Below are 16655 nucleotides of genomic sequence, written 5' to 3' on the forward strand. Positions count from 1 at the left end.
GGCAATATTGACACCATTATTTATATTTGACCGGAGCACATGCAACTGTCGCCCGTAAAGGTAATGAGCGTGAAGTTTCCGGACAATGTGCAGTATGCAGTTTAGCCAATCACAACACACCGGCCCAACTAACCAATCTGAGCCCATTGCCTGTTTCTGAGGGAGTGGTTTCATAGAATCAGGAAGTCAACTGCTCGTTCAAATGACAGAGGAGAAAGCTGCTTACAATAAAGGTGAAATATATGAAAAATAAGGCGTTTTTTAACAAACAAAACACGAAGACGTTATATTACACCCCATAAACACAATCAAGCAAAGAAAAAAAGCAGTAAACCACCCCTTTAAGCAAATGTTGTTGATCAGACTTGTTTTTTAAGGAATGTTTTGAATTATAATTATAAGCCCACTGTCAAATTTTCAATAGAGTGAGAAAAAATTCAGAATATATGGCTATATATCAAGATGTTATATATTATGTATATTGATTTTTTTTCACATATTTCTAGTTCTAGTCAGACTAAAAAAGTAAATTTACTTTTGAAGAAAATTATACTAAAACATAAGAAGTTATAATCTCTTTTGTTTCTCAAATAAAGTCATATAAATGTATATTTTATACATGTATTTTCCAGTTTTTAATGGAAAAATTTATATGTAATATATCAATATGCAGCATGAATTCATCAGGTATTTTTCTTTTGAGCTCTATAGAGGAATCGGAAAGTCACAAAGGTTTTGTGTGTTCATAAAAGATTCATTTGATGATTGTTTTCGATATCAGTACTCATTGATATTTTCTTCCAGGTCTTCTTGAAATGGGCCGCAAGAAGGAAGATGAGATGAGAAATCTTCAGGTCAGTGTGAAGGTGTTTGTATAAATATCACACTGCTGGATGCATACACACACACTGGTCTCCAAGTTTTGTGGGGACATTCCATAGATGTAATGTTTTTTTTTTTACTGTACAAACTATATTTTCTAACCCTCTTCTAAACCTACCTATTTTAGATTTAAAAAAAAAAAAACCTTCATTCTGTATGATTTATAAGCTGTTTTCCTTATGGAGACCAAAAAATGTCTCCACAAGGTCAAAAAGTACTGGTATTGCTATCCTTGTGGCATGACATACTGTAGGGAATACCAGATACACACACACTCAATCTCCTCTGTAGTAGGTGGTTTACTTCCATAACCTTCATGTAATCCTGCATGCACATCAGTTGTCCTGCATGCGGTAGCCATGTAATCACACAATCTTACCCCTGCTTGTCTGCATGCTTTCAAACCTCACCCACTGGGTTCTGGAACATCTGCTGTGCCACAGAGGCACCTGCTATTCTGCCTCTATTCTGCATCAATCCCCTGGATAGGGCTCAGAAGAAACCAGCAGCATGCTGCCAGACAATAGGACACAGCGTCAGTAATTACACTTGGCCCTGGAATTTTCCCAGGTGCTACTTTTGACTGGTGGATTAGAAACTTCTAGAACCAACTTGAACAGAATTTCCTGTGTCCAGTCAAAGTCACCTCTTTTTTTTTTTTTTTCTTTTTTCCAGGACCGGGTTGTAGATCTTGAAATGGTAGGCTTTTTTACTATTTTGTGTGTGATTTTGTTGTGTTGTGTGAACAGCATCTGAAGCACTGGACCCAAGTAATACATACCAATGATAAATCTGAGCCACAGACGCACCCCGCCACTGAGTTCAGTTTGAGTACTGCATAAGAGAATATACTGCCATGTGTCTTGCTACTACAGTACTACTACTACCAGTATTTTAAGGTTTATGGATTTTGATTGAACCATAGCACTGGTATATTATAACGTACAACCATCTGTATTTTACCGTCTGTCTAAATTTTATTGTGTAGCTTCTAAAAGATAATAATGACTAATTAATGACAAAATAATGAATAACTAGACCTTAAGATCAACAGACATGGACTAAAAGACACAAAACGATTAATGCTGAGTCTCAAGAAAGTGGCTCTGATGAAACATTTAATTTACAAAGAACAAAAACCTAATGCCTAAACTTACTAGAACTAAAATAGTATTCTTCTGGTGCCTTGAATGCACTTCTGAAATGCAACTAATTTAGCTTTGTGAGGCTGATTCATAGATACCCTTTCTGCATTTTGGTCCAGAATATTCTGTCTGCAAAGTTAAATTGCTGAAATGTTCCACACCTCAGTACACTATTTGCAAAGGCGTAACGATTTCTGTTAAATGTTTGAATTACAAATCATTACTTGGCTAAGAAATATGCAGCCGTTTGTTAAAAGTATTGACGCCTGTATTGACTCAGCAGTATTTATGCAGTTTGAAAAATAAGCTATCTGACGCCTACCACATCAATCACCATTATGTGCTACGGCTGGCTGACGAACATTTAATTAGCTCCTGAAAAGCTTCAGCCTTTACTCACAGCTCAGTCTATTTACATCATTATTGCTTGGCACCGCAACATTCTGGTGTCAGGAATTGACCCTTGCCTCTTCTGGGAGATGCACTCATTCAGATGACTCGCAGCAATAGGTAGAGCTACTGTAAGTTTTTAAATATTAAAGACAGAATAATTCCACCATTAACACGTTCTCATTTTCTAGAGCACCAGGCTGGCCTTGGATCATCTGGAATCAGTTCCTGAGAAACTCAGTTTGCTGGAAAACTTCAAGGATCTAGAGGTTGGATCATAAGTGATGTTTTAGTTAAAGTCTGCATGAAATCAAAATTGACTTAATTTACTTTATTAGCGCACATTGCTAGTAAATTTGTCTTGGTAATCTTTAATCCAAATCTGAACATTTGCTTCCGCTCTGGAATGGCATTCCTTCTCTGCTGACGTCAGTTTGACGGCTTGGGCAGAATATCCTTAAACACACCCCTCCAACCGTTAGGTTGCTATGAGTGAGAGACCGAGAGGAGGAGCGCAAAAATAAAACCCCACCCTCTACTCAATATTCCGTTTCAGCTGGAAATACGTCACTTCACTGAAATAAAGTCGGCAGCAACTTCCGGTTCACGCAGACTTTAAGATTTGACTTCTCTCTAAAGTAGATATGGTTGGCTTATGTGGTTTCAGGAGTCACAGAAGCAGAGAGAAATGGTGGAGCAACGTTATGCCAAATATAAGGAGATAGTTGGTAACCTCCAGCATCAGCTTGAGGAATCTAAGAAGAGGATTCAGGAATACAGGGTATGAACGCTTGAGTGGCGAGGTCCACAGTCCAGGTCAATTTTCTTTCTGTGTAAGGTTAGATCTTAACTCTCGAATCTTATAGACTGATCTCTTGCTGTTAATTTTAGGATGAGAAGTTGGATGCAGCCTGTCGGAGTCTCCAGCTTACTAGTCTGACATCTCTGCTCAGTCAGAGCAATATGCTGACCGATACCACTTTGTCTACCCACACCTGTGAGTACATGAGTTGCAGATAAAAGTTGTTGAAATCATGTTCTGAGATTGTTGGGCAAAACAATTTAATCACTATTTTGAATATGATGTAAATAATTATAATTTCTCATTTTGGTCTAATAAATTGAAACAAATTAATAGTGGCATTAACTTTCACCCTCATAAACTAAAAATTACATACCTGAAATTAGTCTTGTGACAGTACCAAGATTTCAGAAGTTGGCAGTATAATAGCAATACAATTTCACAGTTCTCATTTTTATTTTCAAATAGTTAAATAAGATAACTATTCAAATAAAACACAATAGTTCAGCTATGGTACCGAAATGATCAAATTAATGAAATTAATTAATTATTAATGGTATAAGAATTATAGATAAATTATACATTAAAACAGCATGCAGCTTTCAAATATTTTTCAATTATGTAAACATTGCATTTAAAAGATAAAATGAAAGTAATGAAATAACAAAGAAACATTACAGGTAACAGAACAAGTGGCAGGTCTATTGTACTTTCACTGAAAGACTTGCAGAGATCTATTCTGATATATTTGATTTTTTTTGTCCAGTTTGTGGCTATGATTATCACAATGTCAAACGTTATAGTTTTAGATTCAGTCACATTTTAATGTGGCTGTCACTCCCAAAACTCTTCAGTGTTTACTAAGCAGCATGAAAAATAAATTTTATTCAAATTATAAATGGGTTATATACAGAAACTGAACAAAGAATGACATCAATTGACAAAACGATGGAGAAATATAAAACGTATTTTAAAGTTGTTGGTTGTATTTGTAGGAACAATTTAAGTTCATAGCAAAATGCATGCAGTTAGGTCCATATATATTTGGACAATGACACGATTTTCATTATTTCAGCTCTGTATGCCACAAGAATGGAATTAAAATGAAACAATCGAGATGAAATTGGAGTGTAGACTTTAAGCTTTAATTCAAGGGTTTGAGCAAAAATCTAACATAAAATGCTTAGGAATTACAACTATTTTTATACACATTCCCCCCATTTTAATTTTTGATATTTTGTTCAGAATCCTTTGCAGGCAATGACTGCCTTAAGTCTCAAACTCATGAGCATCACCAAAGACGGGGTTTACTCCTTTGTGATGCTTTGCCAGGCCTTTATTGCAGCTGACTTCATTTGTTGTTTGTTGGGTCTTTCTGCCTTTTAGTTTTGTCTTCAGCAAGTGAAATGCATGCTCAATCGGGTTGAAATCATGAGATTGACTTGGCCATTGCACTTTTTTACCTTCAAAAACTCCTGGGTTGTTTTTGCTGTGTTTTAGGTCATTGTTCACTTGTGCTATGAAGCGCCGTCCATTATAAAATGGATAGTTCTGGTCCTTGATTCTGATTGGTTAAGCCGTGTTCAAAGCTGTTGTAAATTACTCTACAGACATGCACCTTTGTTTACGTCTGTGTGTTGCTCGGCAACCACTTTGTTGCAACCACAACCCTTTCTGAGGAACTACATTGTTTGGTAGAAGAATAATGTTTTTATTAATATCATTACACTTTATTTGCTTTGTTTTATTTTGGGAAACCTTGCTACATATATGGAATAAGCGTTTGATAAAAGCAGTAAGCCCTGTGAAGCCGTGGTTTACAGTGAATTTATAACAACTAATAGCTCCGCTTCGCGTTGTGCCTAATGTACACCAAATGTATCCCTGTACACTTCAGGATTCTTCCGGCTGCTTCTGTTTTCTGTCACGTCATCAATAAACACCAGTAAACCAGTGCCACTGAAAGCCATGCTCATATCATCACACTGCTCCACCATGTTTCACAGATGATGTTGTATGGTTTGGATCATGAGCTTTTCCAAGCCTTCTCCATACTTTTTTCTTCCCGTCATTCTGGTACAGGTTGATCTTAATTTCATCAGTCCAAAGAATGCTTTTCCAGAAGTGGTCTGGCTTTTTTAGATTTTTAGTCTAACTTGGCCTTGTTTGCACCTTGTGGTGAACCTTTTGTATTTGCTCTCGTGAAGTCTTCTCTTGATTGTAGACATTGACAGTGACATGTCTACCTCTTGGAGAGCATTCTTCACTTGGCTGGTTATTGTGAAACAGTTTTTCTTTACTGTGGAGAGGATTCTCAGATCATCCACCACTGATGTCCTCCGTGGACGTCCAGGCATTTTTATGTTGCTGAGCTCACTAGTGGCTTTTTTGTCTCTCAGAATGTATCAAACTGTTGATTTGACCACTCTGAATGTTCCTGCTATTTCTCTGATGGATTTGTTTTGATTTTGAAGCCTAACAATGGTCTGTTTCACCTGCATGGAGAGCTTCTTTGACCGCATGATATGGGTTCACAACAACAGCTTTCAAATGCAAATGGCACACTTAGAATCAACTCCAGACCTTTGACCTGCTTAATTGATGTAGAAATAATGAAGGAATAGCCCACACCTGTCCATGAAACCGCTTTTGAGTCATTTGTCCAATTACTTATAGTCCCTTGAAAAAGGGGGAGGTACATATTAAAGAATTCCTTTAACTTTCCTCCAGTTTTGATGAGAGTATCCTCAAAATAAAGCTTCGAATGTGCACTTTAAGCCCACATTCATTATAGAACTGTAACTTGAATATGTTTCGGTCAACAGCTAATATAATAAAAATTCTGCCTGTGTATATATAGTATATACTGTGGGGCAAAAAAGTATTTAGTCAGCCACCAATTGTGCAAGTTCTCCCACTTAAAAAGATGAGAGAGGCCTGTAATTTTCATCATAGGTATACCTCAACTATGAGAGACAAAATGAGAAAAAAAAAATCCAGAAAATCACATTGTAGGATTTTTAAAGAATTAATTGGTAAATTCCTCTGTAAAATAAGTATTTGGTCACCTACAAACAAGCAAGATTTCTGGCTCTCACAGACCTGTAACTTCTTCTCCTCTGTCCTCCACTCGTTACCTGTATTAATGGCATCTGTTTGAACTCGTTATCAGTATAAAAGACACCTGTCCACAACCTCAAACAGTCCAACTCCAAACTCCACCATGGCCAAGACCAAAGAGCTGTCAAAGGACACCAGAAACAAAATTGTAGACCTGCACCAGGCTGGGAAGACTGAATCTGCAATAGGTAAGCAGCTTGGTGTGAAGAAATCAACTGTGGGAGCAATTATTAGAAAATGGAAGACATACAAGACCACTGATAATCTCCCTCGATCTGGGGCTCCACGCAAGATCTCACCCCGTGGGGTCAAAATGATCACAAGAACTGTGAGCAAAAATCCCAGAACCACACGGGGGGACCTAGTGAATGACCTGCAGAGAGCTGGGACCAAAGTAACAAAGGCTACCATCAGTAACACTGTGCCGCCAGGGACTCAAATCCTGCAGTGCCAGACGTGTCCCCCTGCTTAACCCTTTAACGCGTACGATCACACCGGTGTGATCAGTCTTGGCTGGTCCCTGGAGCGTACGATCACACCGGTGTGATTAGAACTTTCAGTGAGTCACGTCATCAACTGCTGAAATTCAAATCTGCTTTCTGGCGTGGAGCCAGATCAGACGCGCGAGCGCTTGTAATATTAACTTATTCAGTGTTTTCAACCATATAATGCTTATTTAAGATTTCAGACATTTAAATACACATAAGTACTAGCAAAGCCATACATTTATAGTTTGTAAAATATGCACTGATGTCTATGGAAGCAGCAATAATGATCCTTACAAATATAATCTGACGACATGTTTTATTGATATCATATACACATAGTGTAGGTAACAATAAAGTTTACTCTGCTCTTCTCCCAGTTTACTGGAGACTTATTTTAACGTGTTTCGGGAGGAGAGGATGAATTTACATGTTGTAAATCCCACAGCTGGATTCAGCGCGAGCAAACATGGCGGCGCCCATCACCCGGTATAGATCAACTAACACGATCATTATAAACGCGTTTAAACAACCAAACACATTTACTTGCACATATTTCAGAATCGGAATATCAGATATTTAATAATATAGCGAGTATGTTTGTGAATATTAATAATAAAAAAAGTAAAAACGAAATAAAAGCAATCCATGTGTCATACAGCGCTATTACGGCTGCGGTGTGTCACATGACAAGCATGACGCGTCGCCATGGAAACAATAAGGCTATAAGTTCTAAAATAACGGTCGCCTAAAAAAACTCACGCCTGGGGCTCAGCTAGAATATTTTAAACTCACGTGCGAAAGGGTTAAGCCAGTACATGTCCGGGCCCGTCTAAAGTTTGCTAGAGAGCATTTGGATGATCATATGGTCAGATGAAACCAAAATAGAACTTTTTGGTAAAAACTCAACTTGTCGTGTTTGGAGGAGAAAGAATGCTGAGTTGCATCCAAAGAACACCATACCTACTGTGAAGCATGGGGGTGGAAACATCATGCTTTGGGGCTGTTTTTCTGCAAAGGGACCAGGACGACTGATCTGTGTAAACGAAAGAATGAATGGGGCCATGTATCGTGAGATTTTGAGTGAAAACCTGGCCAGGAAGCAAGGGCATTGAAGATGAAACGTGGCTGGGTCTTTCAGCATGACAATGATCCCAAACACACTGCCCGGGCAACGAAGGAGTGGCTTCGTAAGAAGCATTTCAAGGTCCTGGAGTGGCCTAGCCAGTCTCTAGATCTCAACCCCATCGAAAATCTTTGGAGGGAGTTGAAAGTCCTTGTTGCCCAGCGACAGCCACAAAACATTACTGCTCTAGAGGAGATCTGCATGGAGGAATGGGCCAAAATACCAGCAACAGTGTGTGAAAACCTTGTGAAGACTTACAGAAAACGTTTGACCTCTGTCATTGCCAACAAAGGGTATACCCAATAACAAAGTATTGAGATTCAATTTTGTTATTGACCAAATACTTATTTTCCACCATAATTTGCTAATAAATTCTTTAAAAATCCTACAATGTGATTTTCTGGATTTATTTTTCTCATTTTGTCTCTCATAGTTGAGGTATACCTATGATGAAAATTACAGGCCTCTCTCATCTTTTTAAGTGGGAGAACTTGCACAATTGGTGGCTGACTAAATACTTTTTTGCCCCACTGTATATGGACATAACTGAATATATTTTGTATAATTCACACTGCTTTTTACACAAATTAGTACAAGTCAATGTGGAACACGAAACTAGAACAAATCTACCAGCTGTCTTGACTTGATTGCATATTGCTACTTCACAGCTCCATTCAGAATTACTAAACACAGCGAAATACTAATGAAAAAAAATTCTGAGTCATCTACGAGCAGAAATCATCAGTGCATTTCAAGGCAGGTTTTCATACAATGCTCTTTTTTCTGAAGAAAATGTAACTTGTGCTTGACGTTACAACATGGTTGGATCTGTGTACAGTTCATTAATTAAAAAGAGAACATCGTGAAATGGGCTGATGGCACAAGCATGTTGGTGTATTGTCAAAGAGGGTCATGAAACCCCGTTTCAGCTTTGGTTCGTTCTCATGATAGTTTTGAAAAATGCTTTTGTAAGCTCACCGTAAATTACACAAATACCTATAACTACATATACCCCATGACCACTGTGATTTAATGCACAAATAAATGCACAACCACTTGCATTTGTACTCAGCATTGCAAACTTATATGAAAATGCTGTTCCATCTTTAGTATCTTTCAAGGCTTATTTTGCGTTATGTAAGCCATTTGATCAGTTGTAAAGACTCTTCACTCACAAACGAGTGAATCACGTTTGTGTTGAAGACCCAAAGGTATATGGATGAGTATTTATGCCATGCAGAATCTATTAGAAAGCAAAAACAAACACTTGCAATCAATGAATGCGTCTCTCACTTATTGTATGCTTATTTTAAACTCAGAGGACGAAAATAATGCAGAAAAGCTCAATTAACAAATTTTCTTCAATAATTAAAATGAACAGATACTAACATTGTCTTCTATGATGTTCAACACAAACACCTCTGTCAAAATCTCAGAAAAAGTAGTGTAGGGTTTCATGACCATTTAACCAGAATTCAGGACTTCTTTTGAAGTGATTGTACTAAATATGACATTGTCTGATTTCAGTAAAAAATCTCTTGCTGTCTTTTGTTCTTGCTACTTTATACAGGCTCTCTAGTACTCTCTAGTGAATCAAGTAGTTGCTGTTCATAGAGCTATTATGATAACTTTTAGAACAGATTGTTAGTGATTTTAATATTCACATACTGTAGATCATGAATATGATACATTAGATTTAGCATTTGCTGACATTCTAAACTCCAAAATGATCACATTTGTAACACTGTGTTTTTTTTTTTGGCTTTTTTTCCAAAACCAGATCACATGCTTTCATTAGTTATATTTTCAGTCCACATAAGCACTGGTTCAAAACACAAGAACTTGTAATGAGAACATTTGGTTTAATCACTGAAACACAACAGTTGGTCTTCTTTCAATTTAGTAACTTTAAAAGTCAGTTAATTCAACCAGATGCATGTTTAAAATGATGCTGAATTAAAGATGTCACAGTTATACAGGCTACAGTTGCCCTATTAGAAAATACACTTGCATTACCTAATTTGCGTAAATGACAGTAAAACCATACGTTTTGTAGTACTATACAGTGTGTCATCAAAAGCAGTGATAAAAATATGACATGGCCATGAGGTGTTTTGTAGAACAGTATCCTGCCAGTGTATGTTGTTGCTGTACTATAATATCTCAGTCATCCCATATCATGTAGTATGACTGTAGTTTCACCCTTTCACGGTGACTTACAGTAATCTGCTATTTGCTGTATTTGATGCAAATCTTTTTCCCTCCTTCAGATGCACCTCTGATCAATCTATTGGACACATTTATTATTACATCTCTCTTGTACTGTATCTTGTCTGTGTACACGCACACACACACACACACACACACACACACACAATGTCTGGTTTGCTATCCTTGTGGGGACTCTCCGTTGGCGTAATGCTTTTTCTACTGTACAGACTGTATTTTCTATTACCCTACACCTAAACCTACCCCTTACAGGAAACTTTCAGCTTTTTTCGATTTTCAAAAAACTTTATGTGTGATTTATTAGCTTGTTTACCCGTGGGGACCTCAATTTAGGTCAAGAGTCTACCATGAGTCTGTGTGTATTCAGGTTTAAAAGTCCCCACCTGAATAGAAAAACAGGTACACACACACACACACACACACACACACACACACACATTGTGAACATTGTGATGATTACCTGATTGCTTATACTGTAACAATAATTCATTATACTTAGTTGCCCATTTTGGAATTTGCAAATCAGGCAGTTCTACAGAATATACAGTGGAGAGCAAAATTAGAGAATAATCTATAAAAAATTTTTTCCAGAAATATTGCCGTCTTCATCTTCTTCAAATATTGTATCTTCATCGCTAAAAATTTGAAGAAATATTAGCTGTAGTTATACCACTGTTCTACTAACATGTTTGGCAAAATGCCATTTAAAATTAAATGTTAAAACTGAAGTCAAGTGAAGTCACCTTTATTTATATAGCGCTTTTAACAATACAGATTGTGTCAAAGCACTTAACAGTATCAAATTAGAGGATAGAGTGTCAGTAATGTATAATGATAAGATTAAACACTCAATTTCCAATTTTCAGTTAAAGGCATTTCATTATTGAATTCAGAGATGTCATTGTCTAGCTCAGTTTAGTTTAAATATTATCTGTGCAATCAAATCGGCGATAATCGCTACAAATTAAGTGTCCCCAACTGAGCAAGCCAGAGGCGACAGCGGCAAGGAACCAAAACTCACTCTTGGGAGAAACCAGGCTCAGTCGGGGGGCCAGTTCTCCTCTGACCAGACGAAACCCGCAGTTCAAAAGTTTATATTTCTATTTTAATTTTGTTGCAATTTCTAACAATAGTAGTATTATGTAGTTAGGTATTTTATTATATTTTAGTTATTTTGTTATATTTTTTAGTTTTATTGTATTCAGTCGAGGTTTTCACTGGGGATATGTCTCTGGGGGTCATCTGGGTGTCCTGGTCTCCGCTGACGATCAGGGCTGTAGACATCATCTCTTGGTGCTGATCCACCATCTGATCGGATACGGACTGAGAAACAGAATAGGAAAGAAACAGACAAATATTAGCGTAGATGCCATTCTACTTACGATGTAACTAGTACATCGTGTGTTATGGGGAGTGTTCCCGGTTCCGGTTTATCTAATTAATGCAGCCTAACAATCCTTTAACGGATTTGACTAATAGAAACGCATTAGTGTGTTTATGTGTAAGCCAGGCTAAAGAGATGGGTCTTTAATCTAGATTTAAACTGACAGAGTGTGTCTGCCTCCCGAACAGTGTTAGGTAGATTTTTCCAGAGTTTGGGTGCTAAATAGGAATAGGATCTGCCGCCCGCAGTCGATTTTGATATTCTAGGTATTATCAAACGGCCAGAGTTTTGAGAACGCATTGGACGTGGAGGACTATAATGTGATAAGAGCTCGCTCAAGTACTGAGGAGCTAAACCATTCAGGGCTTAACAAGATTTTAAAATCTATCCGATGTTTGATAGGGAGCCAGTGCAGTGTTGACAGAACCGGGCTAATATGGTCATATTTCCTGGTTCTAGTAAGGACTCTAGCTGCTGCATTTTGGACTAACTGTAGTTTGTTGATCAAGCGTGCAGAACAACCACCCAATAAAGCATTACAATAGTCTAACCTTGAGGTCATAAACGCATGAATTAACATTTCTGCATTTGACGTTGAGAGCATTGATCGCAATTTAGATATGCTTTTGAGATGAAAAAAATGCAGTTTTACAGATGCTAGAAACATGGCTTTCAAATGAAAGATTGCTATCAAACAGCACACCTAGGTTCCTGACTGATGAAGAAGAATTGACAGAACATTATCTAACACTTGACGGCTGCTCTAAGTTATTACATGTGGGGTTTTTAGGTCCGATAATTAACACCTCTGTTTTTTCAGAATTTAGCAGTAAAAAATTACTCGTCATCCAGTTTTTTATATCGACTATGCATTCCGTAAGTTTCTCAATTTGGTGTGTTTCACCAGGCTGCGAAGAAATATAGAGCTGAGTATCATCAGCATAACAGTGAAAGCTAACACCATGTCTCCTGATAATATCTCCCAAGGGTAACATGTAAAGCGTGAAAAGTAACGGCCCTAGTACTGAGCCTTGAGGTACTCCATACTGCACTTGTGATCGATATGATACCTCTTCATTCACTGCTACGAACTGATGGCGGTCAGATAAGTACGATTTGAACCATGCTAAGGCGCTTCCACTAATGCCAACAAAGTTTTCTAGTCTATACAAAAGAATGTTGTGGTCGATAGTGTCGAGCATGGCGCTAAGATCCAGTAGAACTAATAAAGAGATACAACCACGATCAGATGATAGAAGCAGGTCATTTGTAACTCTAATGAGAGCAGTCTCAGTACTATGATACGATCTAAATCCTGACTGGAATTCCTCACAGATATCATTTTTCTCTAGGAAGGAATATAATTGTGAGGATACTACCTTTTCTAGTATCTTTCACAGAAAAGGGAGATTTGAGATCGGTCTGTAATTAACTAGATCTTTGGGGTCAAGTTGTGGTTTTTTAATGAGAGGCTTAATAACAGCCAATTTGAAGGTTTTGGGGACATATCCTAATGACAATGATGAATTAATAATAGCCAAAAGAGGATCTATGACTTCTGGAAGCAGCTCTTTTAGAAGTTTAGATGGAACATGTTTGATGTTTTGATCGGAACGGAAGAGTGGTGTTTTGACCCGCGACTAGGCCGCCTCATTGTCACCCAGTTTCCCTGCTGCACATGCTCAACCGAAACCGAACAATGTACGGGACTCCCTGAGCTAGTCGCATCCAAAGCAGTATCTACAGCCCTCATATTCTTACTGTCCTCAACTAAAGTTTGGATGCGTGTCTCTAGTTCTAAAACCTTCTCTGTCAGCCTAACTATTTCCCTGCATTTATCACATGTGAATCCCTCGCTGCTGACAGAGACAGATAAGCTATACATGTGGCAAACAGTGCAAACAACAATAGCAGGAGAAGAAGCCATTACTCACCGTGATTGATGAATGATACCAACTTAACTTACCACTGTTGTTTGATGAGCTCGTGAAAAACGGGGCGAGGGGAAAAAATTAAAAAAATAAAATAATAGGCGCGAATAGAAATGCAAATGGAACCGCGAGTGACAAGCTAACGGGCTAACAAGCTGCACTCGCGGTTTTTAAAGGTGAACGATCAAATTAGTTAGATTAGTTTGAAAGATAACACCAGAAATATGGTGGGAATTAAGTTATATATTATCACTTTAGACAAAAGGGAGTGAAAGTAAGGTAGAGATTCAATAAAAAGCGAAGGTACACGGAGCTACAAACACAAACCTCTCAGCAGCACAACAGACCGAAGCAATCGAACAGCAATGAGCAATCTGCTCTTAGATGAAGTCATCTAAGAGCAGAGAGGAGCGGAAATAATCAGTGCATTTCAAGGCAGGTTTTCATAAAATGCTCTTTTTTCTGAAGAAAACTTGAAACTTGACGTGTGCTTGACGTGTCAACATGGTTGGATCTGTTTTTCATTAATTAAAAAGAGAACATCTTGAAATGGGCTGATGGCACAAGCATGTTGGTGTATTGTCAAAGAGGGTCATGAAACCCCGTTTCAGCATTGGTTCGTTCTCATGGTAGTTTTGAAAAATGCTTTTGTATGGTTTTGTAAGCTTACCGTACATTACACAAATACCTATAACTACATATACCCCGTGACCACTGTAATTTAATGCAGAAATTAATGCACAACCACTTTGGGAAGTCGTGGCCTAATGGTTAGAGAGTCGAACTCGTAACCTAAAGGTTGCGAGTCCGAGTCTCAGGTCCGGCAGGAATTGTAGGTGGGGGGAGTGAATGTACAGCGCTCTCTTCACCTCAATACCACGACTGACGATGGCACCGAACCCTCAACTGCTCCCCAGGCGCCGCAGCATAGATGGCTGCCCACTGCACCGGCTGTGTGTTCACTGCTGTGTGTGTGCACTTTGGATGGGTTAAATGCAGAGCACAAATTCTGAGTATGGGTAACCATACTTGGCCACGTCACGTCACTTTCAAAATATCCAAGGCATTTCAACAAAAACCTTTATTTTGTGGAAGACAAAGTGATCAAAATTAGAGAACAAAAGAAGATTACACTTCCTACTAATTTCTGACAGCTGTAAGCCTCAAAAATTTTCGTTGTAGAGGCCCTTGCTTTGAATGACTTCAGCATCTTTGCCTGCAGGACATCTCTATTCTCACACTGCACTAGTGTGATTTTTATTTATTTTGTTTAGTTAACAGGGACATTGTACATTAATAAAACATTTCTGTAAATGTACCAGAATTAGCCAAAGGCTAATTTTCATCTGTAGTCCCTGGACAGATGTTACAAGTCACCCTAAAAAGATGTGATTAGAATACATAATAGTTGACCATTTAACAATTACATAGCACAATCCATAAAACAATATATTAATAGGAACAATCAATAGAATGTAATAATAAAAACAAATACATAACACAATCCAAAATAAAAAGGACAGCCACCAATATATAATTCTAATGTTTACATAACTGAGTACTAATTAACCATTTCTTTAATTGAAGCCTGAATACCTTATATGTATCTAGATCTCTTATGGTTGTCAGAATAGTGTTCCATTCTTGTGCAGCTTTAAAAGAAAATGCGGATCGACTAAACTTACTCTGTCTAAGTGGTACAGTCTTCTCTCAATGCACCTCTTGTAGAACGATAAACAGTTGTTCTAACGTTGACTAACTGATTAAGAGAGGGAGAAGTTAAACCATAAATGATCTTATACATCAAGCATGCATTTGCATACTTAATCATGTTTTCCCAACTCAGCAGATTATACTTTTTCAATATTGAACAATGATGAAAATGTACTGGTTTCTTGTCAAGAACTTTAAGTGTACGTTTATACAAGGACTCTTAATGGTTTTAAACTCGCCTGAGACCAAGTCGTTAAACAGTAAACAGTCAATGTCTATCATGACTATCATTTACTTTTTAGTGAGGTTCTTAAAGGATGATCCCTTTCTTTCATCAAATTTATAATATCTACATTTATCCATGGTACCATGTTTTTTTTTCTTTCTATAACTAAATTTGTAAGTATATTCTTTAATAATATTTTCTAGTCTTTTTGTTCAAATTTGACTTTTAGTGGATTAGTGGATTTATCTTCCCAGTTAATGTTGAAATCACCCATAATAACGACCTCCTTGTTAAAATTACATTCTTTCAATAAAGTCTCAAATTTTTCATAAAAATTGCAGTATCCAAACTGAGCTCCGTGCTGGATGATCTACGAAGCACATGCCGTGGATCATCAAACCAGGTAGAGTTATCACTAGGCCGCCCGATTTCCGCGATCTCCACACCAATGCCGACACCTCGAGCAAGCCGACATCCACAGCGACACCCTGTGAGACAGCCGCAACATGCTTCGCATCCTCCATGACGCGATCCGTCCGCTCCGCCCCAACACGGCGAGGACCAGGACGCGAACGAACACCCCCAGACAGCAGCACGGTTGGACCACCACCAAGCTGCCTGGCCACCTCGGCCTCCACACCAGCGCCTACTCCCCGAACAGACACACCACTCAAAGCAGTGCCCGCCGAACCAGAACAAGGGAGGTTAGTTGGTTGGGTGTAATCAAACAGCAACTTACTACAAGAAGTTCGTACCTGTAAGACAGTTGTAATATGTATTGAATCCGCTATGATAGAATCTTCCTGCTCCATTTTTATGTTAAAAGGACCAGGACATGGATGAATATCTCCAGATAATAACAAACAAATTATAATAATCAACGCGTCACTGTGTCGAAGCCGTGCTGGCGGCTTAGAGTGTTTCTTTGCCCGGTAATACAAGGATGGGAAAATAAAAGTCGCTGCTAGAGCGTGCCTCCCATATCCAAAGTTTCCCACAACTTGGCTCGTTTGTTGGCTTGATATATCAAAGTTGTTTGTAGGTGATTTCCCATAAAAATGTTGGGAATTGTATCTGACAAGTTAAAAATGTATTAGTGCTAACCGGACTTAAAAAGTCAATAATTAATCCATACACTAAGAGAGCTGTCGCTCCACCTGCTCTACCTGCTGCCATCTTTGATCCCTGATCCCCCCTGATCTTCTTCCACTCCTCCACTCTT

General features: G+C 38.2%; 2 protein-coding genes across 17 annotated transcripts in view; one reads left to right on the forward strand and one right to left on the reverse strand.

The window, feature by feature from the left end:
• The window catches only part of LOC131527003 (centrosomal protein of 128 kDa), a 73729-nt gene that overhangs the window by 37313 nt on the left and 19761 nt on the right, over positions 1-16655 (forward strand). For 9 of the 16 annotated variants that reach the window (XR_009267582.1, XR_009267581.1, XR_009267587.1 and 6 more), the window contains 6 exons: positions 805-854; positions 1558-1581; positions 2609-2686; positions 3085-3198; positions 3309-3414; positions 15775-16137. Coding sequence is in view for 2 of the 16 variants with exons in the window: in XM_058755801.1 (XP_058611784.1) it covers positions 805-854; positions 1558-1581; positions 2609-2686; positions 3085-3198; positions 3309-3414 (372 nt within the window). In the remaining 14 variants the exon portion in view is untranslated. Of the gene's footprint in view, positions 1-804; positions 855-1325; positions 1453-1557; positions 1582-2608; positions 2687-3084; positions 3199-3308; positions 3415-15774; positions 16138-16655 lie in introns of those variants that run through there. The other 7 variants (XM_058755801.1, XM_058755800.1, XR_009267585.1 and 4 more) reach the window with 6 other exon arrangements.
• The window catches only part of nrxn3b (neurexin 3b), a 357597-nt gene continuing 351737 nt past the window's right edge, over positions 10796-16655 (reverse strand). Inside the window, exon 23 of the mRNA XM_058755796.1 lies at positions 10796-11502. Coding sequence (XP_058611779.1) covers positions 11381-11502 — 122 coding nt within the window. The 3' untranslated portion in view covers positions 10796-11380. The remainder of the gene's footprint in view (positions 11503-16655) is intronic.

This window comes from Onychostoma macrolepis, chromosome 20 (assembly GCF_012432095.1).
Source record: "Onychostoma macrolepis isolate SWU-2019 chromosome 20, ASM1243209v1, whole genome shotgun sequence".
NCBI classification, from domain to species: Eukaryota; Metazoa; Chordata; class Actinopteri; order Cypriniformes; family Cyprinidae; genus Onychostoma; species Onychostoma macrolepis.